Genomic DNA, 19,029 nt, shown 5'->3' with positions numbered 1-19,029 from the left:
TTTGGTATCATCCTTAAGAATTGTACTTCTATCAGTATTTTTATCAGTCTGAAGGTGGTATAGTCAAAATATGAGTGAGTCAGTTCCCTTTTGATGAGGAGAAGTATTATCACCTAGATCTTGTAGGTTGTGTTGTTTTCTTTTGAAGTATTTGTAACCTGTTCAACTCAGACTTATATATATATTCCTGGAAAGATATGCAAAAACTATTTGGGAGATTCTCATCATCTAATATGTGATAGTCATGGAATTTCTTCATATAAGAGTAAAATTAAGAGAGTCAGCATAAGGTATAGCAGCAGTACTTAAAAAAAAAGTCTTTCGTGTTATTTTAAAAGTTTATATAAATTCAGCATTATGGGAAAACAAGTTTGAGGAAGGAACTTTATTTTGATAATTTTCTGATGTCTGGTCAATCAGTTCAGTGGCTCAGTCGTGTCCGACTCTTTGTGACCCCATGGACTTCAGCACGCCAGGCTTCCCTGTCCATCACCAACTCCTGGAGCCTACTCAAACTCATGTCCATTGAGTCGGTGATGCCATCCAGCCATCTCATTTTCTGTCGTCCCCTTCTCCTTCCATCTTCAATCTTTCCCAGCATCAGGGTCTTTTCCAGTGAGTCAGTTCTCATCAGGTGGCCAAAATATTGGAGTTTCAGCTTCAGCGTCAGTCCTTCCAGTGAGTATTCAGGATTGATTTCCTTTAGGATTGACTAGTTGGATCTCCTTGCTATCCATAGGACCCTCAAGAGTCTTCTCCAACACCGCTGTTCAAAAGCATCAGTTCTTTGGCACTCAGCTCTCTTTATGGTCCAACTCTCACATCCATACATGACTACTGGAAAAACCATAGCTTTGACTAGACGGACCTTTGTTGGCAAAGAAATGAATGTCTCTGCTTTTTAATATGCTGTCTAGGTTGGTCATAGCTTTTCTTCCAAGGAGCAAGTGTCTTTTAATTTCATAGCTGCAGTTACCATCTATAGTGATTTCAGAGCCCCAAAAAATAAAATCTCTCACTGTTTCCATTGTTACCTATCAATCTGCCATGAAGTGATGGGACCGGATGCCATGATCTTAGTTTTTTGAATGTTGAGTTTTAAGTCAAATTTTTCACTCTCCTGTTTCACTTTCATCAAGAGGCTTTTTAGTTCTTCTTTGCTTTCTGCCATAAGGGTAGTCATCTGCATATAAGGTTATTGATATTTCTCCTGGCAATCTTGATTCCAGTTATGCTTCATCCAGCCTAGCATTTCGCATGATGTACTCTGCATTTAAGTTAAATAAGCAGGGTGACAATATACAGCCTTGACGAACTCCTTTCCCAATTTGAAACCAGTCAGTTGTTCCATGTGCAGTGATGTCCGGTAAAACCCCATAATACAAAAAGGTAGTTTTTAGAAGGCTGAGAGGTTTTCTGAAGAGCTGAAGTGGTAAAGGCTCATATTTGGATCATGAGTGTTTTCAGTATTCCTTATATAGATTAGATGCCTTAGTTTCTCATGTAAAATAACTTTAAGAATAATCTTTTACTGGAAAAATGTAAAAATTCGTGAACAGTAGAACGATTGCCAAAAAAGGAAGTAGCATATAAGCCAAAGTGAAAACCTTTAGAGTGTTAACCAGTTTTTAATAGGCAATGAAACAGTTGATATTTGGACATAGGTGACATTCTTTCAAAGGCAATTTTCATAAAAAATCAGAAAAATGCCTAGCTTTTGTGGGGGCATTGACTGGAAAGGGATCCAATAACTTTGAGATGATAGAAATATTCTTTATCTTGTTAGTGGTGTGGATGTTTTAGGTTACAAAAAATAAGCAGTAATAAATAAATGAAATAAAGTGCTAATACAATTTTAATATTACTGTGATATTTTTAATTGACAGGTGCCTCCTTAGTGAGATACGCAATGAAAAGTTTCGATCATACAAATTAAAGATGATGGGAAAGATGGAAAAATATCTTTATTCCAGCAAGTGTAGGCGACAGTAAGTATTGTTTATTTTATATCACTCAATAACAAGGATATATAGATGATACTCTTAAGAAAAATGTTTCACAGAATAATTAGAAATACTTAGAAAATATTTGCTGGTGTTACATATGTGCTGAATTTTTAAGTCAACTTTCTTTGTGCCTCAATAAAGTGAAGCCAAATAATGAGATCCCAGCTGAGTCAGTTAATGTTGATTTCTCACTATTTTCAACAATGAATTTAACATATATGTTTTTGTTCTTTTATTTCATTTTAAATTTTCTTGTGGGTAGAATCATCTTGTCTCATTTTGAAGACAAACAACTACGAAAGGCCTCCATAGGAATTATGGGAACTGAAAACTGCTGTGATAATTGCAAGTCCAGGTACCTTTTTCTTCTAAATGGACATTCTAAAAATCTTCCTTTGTTTCTTTCTTTTCCTTTTCAAATGCTTTTAAATTGTTTTTTTATTGAATGATATGTATTGCAGTTTTTTAAAAAAAACTAAATAATGAATTTATTTATTTAAAAAGAGGACAAAGCAAGCAGTATTACAACATTTTACTTTTATAAAGAGGTAAACCAATAAGATGGTAGACCTAAATCTAAACATATCAATAGTTATATTAAATGTAAATTGTCTAAAAACTCCATTTAAAGAAATTGTTAGAATTGGTTTAAAAATATGACCTAACCATATGCAGTCCACAAAATATTCACTACAGGTATAATTATATAAGTTAATTAAAAATAAAAGGATACATACATTGTAAAGCAGTTAAACTCCAATTAAAAAATAAATAAGAATTGAAAAAAAAAAAGATAAAAAACTGTATACCATGAAGACATTAATCAAAAGAAAGCTGGAGTATTTTTAATGTCAGATAATGAAGATTTTGGAGAAAAAATATTACCAGGGTTACAGAAGGATATTACATGATGATAAAACGGTCAGTTTACGAATGTGTCCGTCAGGGTTCTCTAGAGAAACATATCACCTTTGTGTATGCACACATACTCACACATATACACAGAGAATGAGAATAAAGGGGAGAGAGAGGTTGATTTTAAGGAATTGGCTCATGCTGTTTGTAAGGATTAACAGGTCTGAAATCTGATCTAATTGACTTTTATAGACCATTTGTCAACAGGAACTACACATTCTTTTCAGGTGCAAGTGTTCATGAAAACAGACTGTATTTTGGGTCATAAAACCAGTATTAACACATTTAAAAGATTTGTATTTATACAGAATATATTTTCTAACTAAAATGGAATGAAACTACAAATCAATAGAAAGATAAGAGGCAAGTCTCCAAATGCTTGGAAATTAAGCAACACACTACTAAATAATCCATTAGTCAAAGAGAAAGTCACAAGTTCAGTCAGAAAATATTTTGAACTGAATGAAATGAAAATGCAAATTGTATGGGATAAAACTAAAGTGATACTGAAATGGAAAATTAGAGCATTAAATACTTACAATAGAAGAAAGATTTCAAATTAGTTATTAAACTTCTACCTTAAGAAACTAGCAAATAGGGGTAAAGTAAGCTTAAAGGAAGCAAAAAAGAAAAAGGAAAGAGTAAAGATAAGGGACTAAATCAGTGAAATAGAAAACAGGAAAACAATTGAGAAAAACACTGAACTCAAAAGCTTATTCTTTGAAAAGGTCAATAAAATTGATAGAGACTCCTAAAAAGGGAAAAAAAAAAGAAAAAGAAGAGACAGATTACCAATATCTAGAATGAAAGAGGAATTTCACAGACATTAAAAGGATAACGAGAAGACACTATGAATAATTCAGTGCACATACATTCAGTAATTTAGATGAAATGGACCAGTTCGTTGAAAATTCTTATTGGCACTTTAAACAAGAAAACCCCTACAAATATGTAAAGCACCCAACTGACATAATAGCTGGAAAAAAGTCAACACATTTACCATCAAAGTAGTTTAGTTCAGGTCAGTTCAGTCACTCAGTCATGTGCGACTCTTTGCGACCCCACGGACTGCAGCACGCCAGGCTTCCCTGTCCATCACCAACTCCCGGCGCTTGCTCAGAATTATGTCCATTGAGTCGGTGATGCCATCCAACCATCTCATCCTCTCTTGTCCCCTTCTCCTCCTGCCTTCAGTCTTTCCCAGCATCAGGGTCTTTTCCAGTGAGTTCTTCGCATCATCTGGCTACAGTATTGGAGCTTCAACTTCAGCATCAGGCCTTCCAATGAATATTCAGGACTGATTTCCTTTAGTATTTGATCTCCTTACAGCCCAAGGGACTCTCAAGAGTCTTTTCCAGCACCACAGTTCAAAACCATCAATTCTTCAGTGCTTAGCTTTCTTTATGGTCCAACTCTCACATCCATATATAACTACTGGAAAAATTGTAGCTTTGACTAGATGAACATTTATCGGCAAAGTAATGTCTCTGCTTTTTAATACGCTATCTAGGTTGGTCATAACTTTCCTTCCAAGGAGTAAGCGTCTTTTAATTGCATGGCTGCAGTCACCATCTGCAGTGATTTTGGAGCCCAAAAATATAAAGTCTGACACTGTTTCCACTGTTTCCCCATCTATTTCCCATAAAGCAATGGGACCAGATGCCATGATCTTTGTTTTCTGATTGTTGAGCTTTTTTTTTTTTTTTTTTTTTTTTAATTTTATTTTATTTTTAAACTTTACATAACTGTATTAGATTTGCCAAATATCAAAATGAATCCGCCACAGGTATACATGTGTTCCCCATCCTGAACCCTCCTCCCTCCTCCCTCCCCATTCCATCCCTCTGGGTCGTCCCAGTGCACCAGCCCCAAGCATCCAGTATCGTGCATCGAACCTGGACTGGCAACTCATTTCATACATGATATTTACATGTTTCAATGCCATTCTCCCAAATCTTCCCACCCTCTCCCTCTCCCACAGAGTCCATAAGACTGTTCTATACATCAGTGTCTCTTTTGCTGTCTCGTACACAGGGTTATTGTTACCATCTTTCTAAATTCCATATATATGCGTTAGTATACTGTATTGGTGTTTTTCTTTCTGGCTTACTTCACTCTGTATAATAGGCTCCAGTTTCATCCACCTCATTAGAACTGATTCAAATGTATTCTTTTTAATGGCTGAATAATACTCCATTGTGTATATGTACCACAGCTTTCTTATCCATTCATCTGCTGATGGACATCTAGGTTGCTTCCATGTCCTGGCTATTATAAACAGTGCTGCGATGAACATTGGGGTACTCGTGTCTCTTTCCCTTCTGGTTTTCTCAGTGTGTATGCCCAGCAGTGGGATTGCTGGATCATAAGGCATGTCTATTTCCAGTTTTTTAAGGAATCTCCACACTGTTCTCCATAGTGGCTGTACTAGTTTGCATTCCCACCAACAGTGTAAGAGGGTTCCCTTTTCTCCACACCCTCTCCAGCATTTATTACTTGTAGACTTTTGGATTGCAGCCATTCTGACTGGTGTGAAATGGTACCTCATAGTGGTTTTGATTTGCATTTCTCTGATAATGAGTGATGTTGAGCATCTTTTCATGTGTTTGTTAGCCATCTTTATGTCTTCTTTGGAGAAATGTCTATTTAGTTCTTTGGCCCATTTTTTGATTGGGTCATTTATTTTTCTGGAGTTGAGCTGTAGGAGTTGCTTGTATATTCTCGAGATTAGTTGTTTGTCAGTTGCTTCATTTGCTATTATCTTCTCCCATTCTGAAGGCTGTCTTTTCACCTTGCTAATAGTTTCCTTTGATGTGCAGAAGCTTTTAAGGTTAATTAGGTCCCATTTGTTTATTTTTGCTTTTATTTCCAATATTCTGGGAGGTGGGTCATAGAGGATCCTGCTGTGATGTATGTCAGAGAGTGTTTTGCCTATGTTCTCCTCTAGGAGTTTTATAGTTTCTGGTCTTACGTTTAGATCTTTAATCCATTTTGAGTTTATTTTTGTGTATGGTGTTAGAAAGTGTTCTAGTTTCATTCTTTTACAAGTGGTTGACCAGAGTTCCCAGCACCACTTGTTAAAGAGATTGTCTTTAATCCATTGTATATTCTTGCCTCCTTTGTCGAAGATAAGGTGTCCATATGTGCGTGGATTTATCTCTGGGCTTTCTATTTTGTTCCATTGATCTATATTTCTGTCTTTGTGCCAGTACCATACTGTCTTGATAACTGTGGCTTTGTAGTAGAGCCTGAAGTCAGGTAGGTTGATTCCTCCAGTTCCATTCTTCTTTCTCAAGATCGCTTTGGCTATTCGAGGTTTTTTGTTTTTCCATACAAATTGTGAAATTATTTGTTCTAGCTCTCTGAAGAATGCTGTTGGTAGCTTGATAGGGATTGCATTGAATCTATAGATTGCTTTGGGTAGTATACTCATTTTCACTACATTGATTCTTCCAATCCATGAACATGGTATATTTCTCCATCTGTTAGTGTCCTCTTTGATTTCTTTCACCAGTGTTTTATAGTTTTCTATATATAGGTCTTTAGATTCTTTAGGTAGATATATTCCTAAGTATTTTATTCTTTCCGTTGCAATGGTGAATGGAATTGTTTCCTTAATTTCTCTTTCTGTTTTCTCATTATTAGTGTATAGGAATGCAAGGGATTTCTGTGTGTTGATTTTATATCCTGCAACTTTACTATAGTCATTGATTAGTTCTAGTAATTTTCTGGTGGAGTCTTTAGGGTTTTCTATGTAGAGGATCATGTCATCTGCAAACAGTGAGAGCTTTACTTCTTCTTTTCCAATTTGGATTCCTTTTATTTCTTTTTCTGCTCTGATTGCTGTGGCCAAAACTTCCAAAACTATGTTGAATAGTAATGGTGAAAGTGGGCACCCTTGTCTTGTTCCTGACTTTAGAGGAAATGCTTTCAATTTTTCACCATTGAGGATAATGTTTGCTGTGGGTTTGTCATATATAGCTTTGATTATGTTGAGGTAGGTTCCTTCTATTCCTGCTTTCTGGAGAGTTTTGATCATAAATGGATGTTGAATTTTGTCAAAGGCTTTCTCTGCATCTATTGAGATAATCATATGGTTTTTATTTTTCAATTTGTTAATGTGGTGTATTACATTGATTGATTTGCGGATATTGAAGAATCCTTGCATCCCTGGGATAAAGCCCACTTGGTCATGGTGTATGATCTTTTTAATGTGTTGTTGGATTCTGATTGCTAGAATTTTGTTAAGGATTTTTGCATCTATGTTCATCAGTGATATTGGCCTGTAGTTTTCTTTTTTTGTGGGATCTTTGTCAGGTTTTGGTATTAGGGTGATGGTGGCCTCATAGAATGAGTTTGGAAGTTTACCATCCTCTGCAATTTTCTGGAAGAGTTTGAGCAGGATAGGTGTTAGCTCTTCTCTAAATTTTTGGTAGAATTCAGCTGTGAAGCCGTCTGGACCTGGGCTTTTGTTTGCTGGAAGATTTTTGATTACAGTTTCAATTTCCGTGCTTGTGATGGGTCTGTTAAGATTTTCTATTTCTTCCTGATCGAGTTTTGGAAAGTTGTACTTTTCTAAGAATTTGTCCATTTCTTCCACGTTGTCCATTTTATTGGCATATAATTGTTGATAGTAGTCTCTTATGATCCTTTGTATTTCTGTGTTGTCTGTTGTGATCTCTCCATTTTCATTTCTAATTTTATTGATTTGATTTTTCTCCCTTTGTTTCTTGATGAGTCTGGCTAATGGTTTGTCAATTTTATTTATCCTTTCAAAGAACCAGCTTTTGGTTTTGTTGATTTTTGCTATGGTCTCTTTTGTTTCTTTTGCATTTATTTCTGCTCTAATTTTTAAGATTTCTTTCCTTCTACTAACCCTGGGGTTCTTCATTTCTTCCTTTTCTAGTTGCTTTAGGTGTAGAGTTAGGTTATTTATTTGACTTTTTTCTTGTTTCTTGAGGTGTGCCTGTATTGCTATGAACTTTCCCCTTAGGACTGCTTTTACCGTGTCCCACAGGTTTTGGGTTGTTGTGTTTTCATTTTCATTCGTTTCTATGCAAATTTTGATTTCTTTTTTGATTTCTTCTGTGATTTGTTGGTTATTCAGCAGCGTGTTGTTCAGCCTCCATATGTTGGATTTTTTAATAGTTTTTCTCCTGTAATTGAGATCTAATCTTACTGCATTGTGGTCAGAAAAGATGCTTGGAATGATTTCTATTTTTTTGAATTTACCAAGGCTAGCTTTATGGCCCAGGATGTGATCTATCCTGGAGAAGGTTCCATGTGCGCTTGAGAAGAAGGTGAAATTCATTGTTTTGGGATGAAATGTCCTATAGATATCAATTAGGTCTAACTGGTCTATTGTATCGTTTAAAGTTTGTGTTTCCTTGTTAATTTTCTGTTTAGTTGATCTATCCATAGGTGTGAGTGGGGTATTAAAGTCTCCCACTATTATTGTGTTATTGTTAATTTCTTCTTTCATACTTGTTAGCATTTGTCTTACATACTGCGGTGCTCCCGTGTTGGGTGCATATATATTTATAATTGTTATATCTTCTTCTTGGATTGATCCTTTGATCATTATGTAGTGACCATCTTTGTCTCTTTTCACAGTCTTTGTTTTAAAGTCTACTTTATCTGATATGAGTATTGCTACTCCTGCTTTCTTTTGGTCCCTATTCGCATGGAAAATCTTTTTCCAGCCCTTCACTTTCAGTCTGTATGTGTCCCCTGTTTTGAGGTGGGTCTCTTGTAGACAACATATGCAGGGGTCTTGTTTTTGTATCCATTCAGCCAGTCTTTGTCTTTTGGTTGGGGCATTCAACCCATTTACGTTTAAGGTAATTACTGATAAGTATGACCCCGTTGCCATTTACTTTATTGTTTTGGGTTCGAATTTATACACAATTTTTGTGTTTCCTGTCTAGAGAATATCCTTTAGTATTTGTTGGAGAGCTGGTTTGGTGGTGCAGAATTCTCTCAGCTTTTGCTTGTCTGAAAAGCTTTTGATTTCTCCTTCATACTTGAATGAGATCCTTGCTGGGTACAATAATCTGGGCTGTAGATTATTTTCTTTCATCATTTTAAGTATGTCTTGCCATTCCCTCCTGGCTTGAAGAGTTTCTGTTGAAAGATCAGCTGTTATCCTTATGGGAATTCCCTTGTGTGTTATTTGTTGTTTTTCCCTTGCTGCTTTTAATATTTGTTCTTTGTGTTTGATCTTTGTTAATTTGATTACTATGTGTCTTGGGGTGTTTCGCCTTGGGTTTATCCTATTTGGGACTCTCTGGGTTTCTTGGACTTGGGTGATTATTTCCTTCCCCATTTTAGGGAAGTTTTCAACTATTATCTCCTCAAGTATTTTCTCATGGTCTTTCTTTTTGTCTTCTTCTTCTGGGACCCCTATGATTCGAATGTTGTAGCGTTTAATATTGTCCTGGAGGTCTCTGAGATTGTCCTCATTTCTTTTAATTCGTTTTTCTTTTATCCTCTCTGATTCATTTATTTCTACCATTCTATCTTCTAATTCACTAATCCTGTCTTCTGCCTCTGTTATTCTACTATTTGTTGCCTCCAGAGTGTTTTTAATTTCACTTATTGCATTATTCATTATATATTGACTCTTTTTTATTTCTTCTAAGTCCTTGTTAAACCTTTCTTGCATCTTCTCAATCCTTGCCTCCAGGCTATTTATCTGTGATTCCATTTTAATTTCAAGATTTTGGATCAATTTCACTATCATTATTCGGAATTCTTTATCAGGTAGATTCCCTATCTCTTCCTCTTTGGTTTGGTTTGGTGGGCATTTATCCTGTTCCTTTATCTGCTGGCTATTCCTCTGTCTCTTCATCTTGTTTAAATTGCTGAGTTTGGGGTGTCCTTTCTGTATTCTGGCAGTTTGTGGAGTTCTCTTTATTGTGGCGTTTCCTCGCTGTGTGTGGGTTTGTACAGGTGGCTTGTCAAGGTTTCCTGGTTAGGGAAGCTTGTGTCGATGTTCTGGTGGATGGAGCTGTATTTCTTCTCTCTGGAGTGTAATGAAATGTCCAGTAATGAGTTATGAGATGTCTATGGTTTTGGGGTGACTTTGGGCAGCCTGTATCTTGAAGCTCAGGGCTGTGTTCCTTTGTTGCTGGAGAATTTGCTTGTTATGTCTTTCCCTGGAACTTGTTGGCCCTTGTGTGGTGCTTGGTTTCAGTGTCGGTATGGAGGCGTTTGATGAGCTCCTGTCAATTAATGTTCCTTGGAGTCAGGAGTTCCCTGGAGTCAGGGATTGGACTTAAGCCTCCTACTTCCAGTTATCGGTCTTAATTTTACAGTAGTTTCAAAACTTCTCCTTCTATACAGCACCACTGATAAAACATCTACGTTAAAGATGAAAAGTTTCTCTACTGTGAGGGTCACTCAGAGAGGTTCACAGCGTTACATGGAGAAGAGAAGAGGGAGGAGGGAGTTAGAGGTGACCCAAATGAGATGAGGTGGAATCAATAGTGGAGAGAGTGGGCTAGCCAGTAGTCACTTCCTTATGTGCACTCCACAACTGGACCACTCAGAGATGTTCACGGAGTTATACAGGGAAGAGAAGAAGGAGGCAGGAGACAGAGGTGGCCAGAAGGATAAAAGGGGGAAATGAAAAGGCGGGAGACAGATCCCGCCAGTAATCAGTTCCTTAAGTGTTCTCCACCGTCTGGAACACACAGAAATTCACAGAGTTGGGTAGAGTAGAGAGGGGTTAGGGAGGAGATACAGGTGACCTGGTGGAGAAAATGGAGAGTCCAAAGGGAGAGAGAGCAGTCAAGCCAGTAATCTCGTACACTAGTGAAAAATGGGTCCTGAAGATTGGGTTCTTAAAGGTACAAAATTGGTGACAAATACATAAAAACAAAAATTAGAAATTAGAGTAGAGTTTGGAATTCCAAAAATGCGATGTTAATGAAAAGGAGAAGGAAAAGAAAGAGAGAAAAAACGAACAAAGAAAAACAAACAAGGTCGTGAAAGTAATAAAGAAACTACAGGTACAAAATTGATAACTAATACCAGACAGCAAAAATTAAAAATCCAGAGTAGAGTTTGGAATTTCAAAAATACAACGTTAAAAAAAAAAAAAAAAAAAAAAGAAGAAGAAGAAGAAAAATAAAGAGAGAAAACAAACAAACCAACAAAAACAATGTCGCAAAAATTATAAAGAAAATACAGGTACAAAATTGATATCAAATACCAAAAAGCATAAATTAAAAATCTTGGGTAGAGTTTGGAATTGCAGATATACGATGTTATATAAAAGAAGAAGAGAAAGAAACAGAGGAAAAAAAAAAGTCACAGCAATTATGAAAAAAACTATAGGTACAAAATTGATAACATATATCAAAAGGCTAAAATTAAAAATCTAGAGTAGAGTTTGGAATTTCAAAAATGCAATGTTAAAGAAAAGAAGAAAAAGAAAAAAGAAAAAAAAAAAAAAAAAAAAAAAAAAAAAAAACCACAGTCAAAAAATTATAAAATATATATATGAAGTTTGCTGAAGAAGAAAAAAAAAAAAAAAAATAGGGTCTTTTTTTTTTTTTTTGCAAAGTAATAGTTATAAAAGTGAAAATTAAAGGACAATAGAGGACTTAAAAAAATTTTTTTTTTAATTAAAAAATAAAAAAGAAAGAAAGAAAGATTGATCGTAAAAATAGTAAAAATATATCTAGGTCTTTCTCTGGTTTTGTTGTGAGTATTGTGGGTTCAGTTCATTTTTGGCAGTTCCTTAGTCCGACTTATATTTCTCAAGATCTATAGGCCCCTTCCTATGTAATCCGTAGTAACCACAGGGTTTTAATCTATGGCCTGTAGCTTCCAAGGCGTTTCCCTCTGTTAGAGCTTCTTCTGTTTGCTGGTCTCTTCAGTGTCTGGTTCCCGCCCTGACACAAAGGGGACGGTGGAGGACCCTATTTTTTTTTTTTTTTTTTTTTTTTTTTTAATTTAGGCTCACTTGTTCAGCCGCGCTGTGGGGAGGGAGGGAGGGATGCTGCAAACAGATAACACTGGCGTGCGCTCGAAGTGCCTCGGCCACACTGGGTCTGCCCCCGCTCACGGCGCGTGTAACCTCCCTGCCCACACTGCTTGGGCTCTAGGTTGTTCCGCCGGGAACAATCAGAGGCCGGCCCTGGACTGAGCTCCCAGGTCCAAGCCGCTCAGGTTCAGGCACTCGGGTAGTCCTCAGAGGCGCAGACTCGGTTGGGCCTGCGTTTTGTGTTCTTCCCAGGTCGAGCAGCTCAGGCGATGAGGTGCTTGGCGGGCGCCAATGCTGCGACTTATCGCCTCCCCGCCCCTCGGTTATCTGGGTGTAAAACCCGCGCACCTTCTCAGGCAGATGTTGACCGTCCAGACCCCCAAGAAGTTTTAGTTAGCAAAGAAGCCTGCTTACAGTTTTATAGATAGTGTCTCTCTGGGGCTGCGATTGCCCCCTTCCGGCTCTGGTTGCCTGTCACCGGAGGGGGAGGTCTGCAGCCGGCTATCTCTGTTCAGTCCTTTGTTCTGTGCGCGGGCCTGGCGGTGTCTTAGGTTAGGGCTGGCTTTTCGCGTGGTAGATATCCCACAGTCTGGTTTGCTAGCCCAAATTATTTCGCTCAGATAGCGCTCAGGACATTCGGCCCGATTCTTACTCTAAGGGACACAGCCCGTGCCGCACTTCCCTGCCCAGCCCCCGCTTGCTAATGCCGTGTGCAGGCATCTGCGCTGCTTCTCCGCTAGGGGAGTTCCCGTAGGGCTCACAATCCGCGATTTTTAATTGTTTATTTTTTTTTTCCCCTCCCTTTTATGTTGCCCTCTGTGCTTCCAAAGCTCGGCACAGATTCGGCAGTGAGAGGGTTTCCTGGTGTTTGGAAACTTCTCTCTTTTTAAGACTCCCTTCCCGGGACGGAACTCCGTCCCTCCCTCTTTTGTCTCTTTTTTTGTCTTTTATATTTTTTCCCTACCTCCTTTCGAAGAGTTGGGCTGCTTTTCTGGGTGCCTGATGTCCTCTGCCGGCATTCGGAAGTTGTTTTGTGGAATTTACTCGATGTTTAAATGCTCTTTTGATGAATTTGTGGGGGAGAAAGTGTTCTCCCCGTCCTACTCCTCCGCCATCTTGGCTCCTCCCCCCTGATTGTTGAGCTTTAAGCCAACTTTTTCACTCTCTTCTTTCACCTTCATCAAGAGGCTTTTTAGTTCCTCTTCACTTTCTGCCATAAGGGTGGTGTCATCTGCATATCTGAGGTTATTGATATTTCTCCCAGCAATCTTGATTCCAGCCTGTGCTTCCTCCAGCCCAGCGTTTCTCATGATGTACTCTGCACAGAAGTTAAATAAGCAGGGTGACAATATACAGCCTCAACGTACTCCTTTTCCTATTTGGAACCAGTCTGTTGTTCCATGTCCAGTTCTAAGTGTTGCTTCCTGACCTGCATACAAATTTCTCAAGAGGCAGGTCATGTGGTCTGGTATTCCCATCTCTTTCAGAATTTTCCACAGTTTATTGTGATCCACACAGTCAAAGGCTTTGGCATAGTCAATAAAACAGAAATAGATGTTTTTCTGGAACTCTCTTGCTTTTTCGATGATCCAGCAGATGTTGGTGATTTGATCTTTGGTTCCTCTGCCTTTTCTAAAACCAGCTTGAACATCTGGAAGTTCACGGTTCACGTATTGCTGAAGCCTGGCTTGGAGAATTTTGAGCATTAATTTACTAGCGTGTGAGTTGAGTGCAATTGTGTGGTAGTTTGAGCGTTCCTTGGCATTGCCTTTCTTTGGGATTGGAATAAAAACTGACCTTTTCCAGTCCTGTGGCCACTGCTGAGTTTTCCAGATTTACTGGCATATTGAGTGCAGCACTTTCACAGCATCATCTTTCAGGATTTGAAATAGCTCAATTGGAATTCCATCACCTCCACTAGCTTTGTTCATAGTAATGTTGTCTAAGGCCCACTTGACCAACCTAGATAGCATATTGAAAAGCGGAGACATTACTTTGCCAACAAAGGTCCGTCTAGTCAAGGCTATGGTTTTTCCAGTAGTCATGTATGGATGTGAGAGTTGCACTGTGAAGAAAGCTGAGCACTGAAGAATTGATGCTTTTGAACTATGGCGTTGGAGAAGACTCTTGAGAGTCCCTTGGACTGCAAGGAGATCCAACCAGTCCATTCTGGAGATCAGCCCTGGGATTTCTTTGGAGGGAATGATGCTAAAGCTGAAACTCCAGTACTTTGGCCACCTCATGTGAAGAGTCGACTCATTGGAAAAGGCTCTGATGCTGGGAGGGATTGGGGGCAGGAGGAGAAGGGGATGACAGAGGATGAGATGGCTGGATGGCATCACTGACTTGATGGACGTGAGTCTGAGTGAACTCCAGGAGTTGGTGATGGACAGGGAGGCCTGTCGTGCTGCGATTCATGGGGTTGCAAAGAGTCGGACATGACTGAGCGACTGAACTGAACTGAACTAGGTTGGTCATAACTTTTCTTCCAAGAAGCAAGAATCTTTTAATTTCATGGCTGCAGTCACCATCTTCAGTGATTTTGGAGCCCCCCAAAATAAAGTCTGTCACTGTTTCCACTGTTTCCCCATCTGATTGCCATGAAGTGATGGAACCAGATGCCATGGTCTTAGTGTTTTGAATGTTCAGTTTTAAGCCAGCTTTTTCACTGTCCTCTTTCATTTTAATCAAGTGGTTCTTGAGTTCCTCTTCACTTTCTGCCATAAGGGTGGTGTCATCTGCATATCTGAGGTTATCTATATTTTTGCCAGCAATCTTCATTCCAGCTGTGCTTCATCCAGCTCAGCATTTCACATGATGTACTCTGCATATAAGTTAAATAAACAGAATGACAATATACAGCCTTGATGTACTCCTTTTCCAATTTTGAACCAGTCCATCGATCCATGTCTGGTTCTAACTGTTGCTGCTTGACCAGCATACAGATTTCTCAGGAGGCAGGTAAGGTGGTCTGGTATTCCCAGCTCTTTAAGAATTTTCCAGTTTGTTGTGATGCACACAGTCAAAGGCTTTCGCATAGTCAATGAAGCAGAAGTAGATGTTTTGGTGGAATTCTCGTTTTTTCTACAGTCCAACAGATGATGGCAGTTTGATCTATGGTTCCTCTGCTTTTTCTAAATCCAGCTTGAATATCTGGAAGTTCTTGGTTCATGTACTGTTGAAGCCTAGTTTGGAGAATTTTGAGCATTACTTTGCTAGCATGTGAGATAAGTGCCGTTGTGCAGTAGTTTGAGCATTCTCTGGCATTTCCTTTCTTTGGGATTGGAATGAAAACTTACCTTTTCCCATCCTGTGACCACTGTTGAGTTTTCCAAATTTGCTGGCATATTGACTGCAGCACTTTCACAGCATTATCTTTTAGGATTTGAAATAGCTCAGCTGGAATTCCATCACTTCCCCTAACTTTGTTCATAGTGATGTTTCCTAAGGCCCACTTGACTTACCACTTCAGCATGTCTGGCTCTAGGTGAGTGATCACACCATCGTGGTTATCTGGGTCATAAACATCTTTTTTTGTATAGTTCTTCTGTGTATTCTTACCATCTCTTCTTAATATCTTCAGCTTCTTTTAGGTCCATGCCATTTCTGTCCTTTATTGTGCCCATCTTTGCTGAAATGTTCCTGTGATATCTCTGATTTTCTTGAAGAGATCTCTAGTCTTTCCCATTCTCTTGTTTTCCTCTAGTTCTTTTCAGTGATCACTTTGGAAGGCTTTTTTATCTCTTTGTGCTATTCTTTGGAACTCTGCATTCAGATGTATATATATTTCCTTTTCTCCTTTGCTTTTTGCTTCTCTTCTTTTCTCAGCTATTTGTAAGGCCTCCTCAGACAACCATTTTGCCTTTTGCATTTCTTTTTCTTGGGGATGTTCTTGATCACGGCCTCCTGTACAGCATCACAAACCTCTGTCCATAGTTCTTCAGGCACTCTGTCAGATCTAATCCCTTGAATTTATTTGCCACATCCACTGTATAATCATAAGGGATTTGATTTAGGTCATACCTGAATGGTTTTCCGTGCTTGCCTCAGTTAAAGTCTGAATTTTACATTAAGGAGCTCATGATCGGAGCCATGGTCAGCTCCCAGTGTTGTTTTTGCTGACTGTCTAGAGCTCCGTCTTTGACTGTGAAGAATATAATCAATCTGATTTCAGTATTGACCATCTGGTTATGTCCATGTGTAGAGTTGTCTCTTGTGTTGTTGGAAGAGGGTGTTTGCTATGACCAGTGCATCCTCTTGGCAAAATTCTATTAGCCTTTGCCCTGTTTCATTCTGTACTCCAAGGCCAAACTTGCCTGTTACTCCAAGTATCTCTTGACTTCCTATTTTTGCATTCCAGGCCCCTGTGATGAAAAGAACATCTTTTTTTGGTATTAGTTCTAGAAGGTCTTATAGGTCTTCATAGAACCATTCAACTTCACCTTCTTCAGCATTTGTGGTTGGGATATATACTTGGATTACACAGAAAACTAACCAAACTTATCACATGGATCACAGCCTTCTCTAACTGAATACAACTATGACCCATGCCATGTTGGGCCACCTAAGATGGACGGGTCATGGTGGTAAGTTCTGACAAAATGTGGTCCACTGGAGAAGGGAATGGCAAACCACTTTGGTATTCTTGCCTTGAGAGCCCCATGAGCAGTATGAAAAGACCAAAAGATAATGACACTGAAAGATGAACTCCCCAGGTCAATAGTGCCTGATATGCTACTGGAAAAGAGGGGAGAAACAGCACCAGAAAGACTGAAGAGGCTGAGCCAAAGCAAAAACAACCCTCAGTTGTGGATGTGACTGGTGATGGAAGTAAAGTCCAATGCTGTAAAGAACATTGTTGCATAGGAACCTGTAATGTTAGGTCCATGAATCAAGGTAAATTGGATGTGGTCAAACAGGAGATGGCAAGAGTGAACTTCTACATTTTAGAAATTAGTGAACTAAAATGGACCAGAATGGGCAAATTTAATTCAGATGACCATTACGTCTACTACCGTGGGCAAGAATCCCTTAGAAGAAATGGAGTAGCCCTCATAGTCAACGAAAGAGTCCAAAATGCAGAACTTCTTTGCAGTCTCAAAAACGACAGAATGATCTCTGTTCTTTTCCAAGGCAGACTATTCAATATCACAGTAATCCAAGTCTATGCACCAAAGTAGGAGAGGTTGATGTAATTTTTAGTTTTTGGTAGGCTAAGAAATAAAAAAGTAGGAAGCAAGAGGTAATCTGGTCAATACAGTAACAAGTTTGATTTATCAATTTGTGGTATATAGAGAAGCCTGTATCAAGCAGTTTGAGTAATGTGTCTCAGACATTTTTACTTCATGACCCACATAGTTAATGATAATACTTGTATAGCACACGAGGCTGCTTGAATCTCGATTGTGTTCAGAACCCTACGGTCTGAAGGGATTAGTCTTCAGCACAGTTATAATCCATTTGCAACATGATGGCTGGGGAGCACTGAATTAGAGACTACTTCTCAAACATAGGTAGCATATTTATAAGCAGTGGTTGGCAAACTGTGGCCCCCGGACCAAATTCACTCGCAGCCAGTTTTCGTAAATAAAGTTTTTTTAGAACCCAGACGTGTACTTTTATGTGTTACCTGTGACTCTTTTGCAAAATTGAGCTAAGTAGTTGTGTCACAGAGATCATATGGTTCACAAAGCCTAAGCTATTTACTGTTTGACCATTTATAGGAAAAGTTTTCTGACCTCTGTGTTAGACTGTTTCAAATTTTTGGTGTCTTGATATCAAACACACTACATTTTCTGGCCAGAATGCAACTGAATTAGAAGTAAACTGAGGGTAAGCAGAAAAATTCTCATTCATTTGGAAATTTAAAATAATGTTTTACAATAACTCATCAATCAAGGGAAAACTCAAACTGGAAATTAAAACATTTTTAGAGCTTAGGGATCATTACAGTAATGTATACTACAACTTGTATGCTGCAGCATAGGTGGTACTTTATGGGAATTTGATACCTTTAAATACTCATAGTAGAAAAGAAAATTAATGAGCGAAGTATCTTGCTAAAATAGTTACTGTAGAGAATAAACCTAAGTGTAGCCTTTTTCCCTCAAATATATCTAGAATACTGACTATATTCTTATTGTTATTTCAAAGATATTTATTATAAAGAAAGCAACTGAATTAGGTAGTTGAGCCATGTTAGTAGATTTTCTCTTAAGTTCTTTTGTTCTCAACGTGCTATAAAGAATTTTCATTTGTATTAATGATAATTTCAAATCTGCTTGAAGGATGGCTTAGGAATTTAACTTCTAAATGGTCTTAAATGAACAGTTTATCATCTTTGGTCATATTTTACAGTGATTAGATTTTAAACTAATGATTGATTGCACAGGAGATTTTTTTGTTCAGTTCAAAACTTTTTTGGGGAGTGAGGGCAATAACCCTTTTTCTTCCACCAAAACTTAATGCAAAATTCCAGCATTTTTATACAATCGATCAAGTGAAGCGCTTCAAGTGATAACCCTACATTTCTGCCTGCTTGAACCTTTTTCTCTTCTGTTTTTGGGCTGAAGTACCTCCTGTGAAACTTGGGTTCTGGGGCACTAGGGTTTGAGAAACATCAACATGACATGCCTGTGATGCTGTATTACAGCTTATATTTCATGTTCTACATACTTCACATGCTCTTTGCTGTGTTGAATTTTCTTTGTAGTTTCTGAAGCAGTTGGCACATTTGAAATGTTTTTTACTGGAATTTTTTTTTTTTTTTACAATTTACTTATTATTACAACTAATTCTTTTAATTTCTAAAGGTACATAGCTTGACTAAACTTCCTTAACGTACTGTTTTTATTTAGATTGGATCACTGCTTTTCCCTTGAAGACTCAGATAATACACAGGACTTCGGGCCACAAGCATTCCAGCTCTTATCTGCTGTGACCATCTTAGGAGGAAGGTTCGGCATTGGGATTCCAATTTTATTTCTCCGAGGATCTGTAAGTCTTCTTTTACTCCCATTGTACTTTTCTTCAGAGGTTTGCTGTTTTGTGGTTATAGCTTTGGCTTTAGTTATTAGAAACTCAGAGTCATATTAAGTTCCAGGTCATCACTGCATT

The 19,029-nt window shown here is 38.2% G+C and overlaps 1 protein-coding gene across 7 annotated transcripts in view; it reads left to right on the top strand.

Moving 5' to 3' along the window:
* WRN (WRN RecQ like helicase) overlaps positions 1 to 19,029 on the top strand; it is a 134,469-nt gene that overhangs the window by 87,044 nt on the left and 28,396 nt on the right. For all 7 annotated transcript variants that reach the window (XM_055567137.1, XM_055567136.1, XM_055567138.1 and 4 more), the window contains 3 exons: positions 1,887 to 1,988; positions 2,269 to 2,361; positions 18,771 to 18,909. In XM_055567137.1, the coding sequence (XP_055423112.1) occupies positions 1,887 to 1,988; positions 2,269 to 2,361; positions 18,771 to 18,909 (334 nt within the window). The remainder of the gene's footprint in view (positions 1 to 1,886; positions 1,989 to 2,268; positions 2,362 to 18,770; positions 18,910 to 19,029) is intronic.

The sequence above is a fragment of the Bubalus kerabau genome, chromosome 2 (assembly GCF_029407905.1).
Source record: "Bubalus kerabau isolate K-KA32 ecotype Philippines breed swamp buffalo chromosome 2, PCC_UOA_SB_1v2, whole genome shotgun sequence".
In the NCBI taxonomy this organism is placed as follows: Eukaryota; Metazoa; Chordata; class Mammalia; order Artiodactyla; family Bovidae; genus Bubalus; species Bubalus kerabau.
This window is presented reverse-complemented; position numbering and strand designations above follow the sequence as displayed.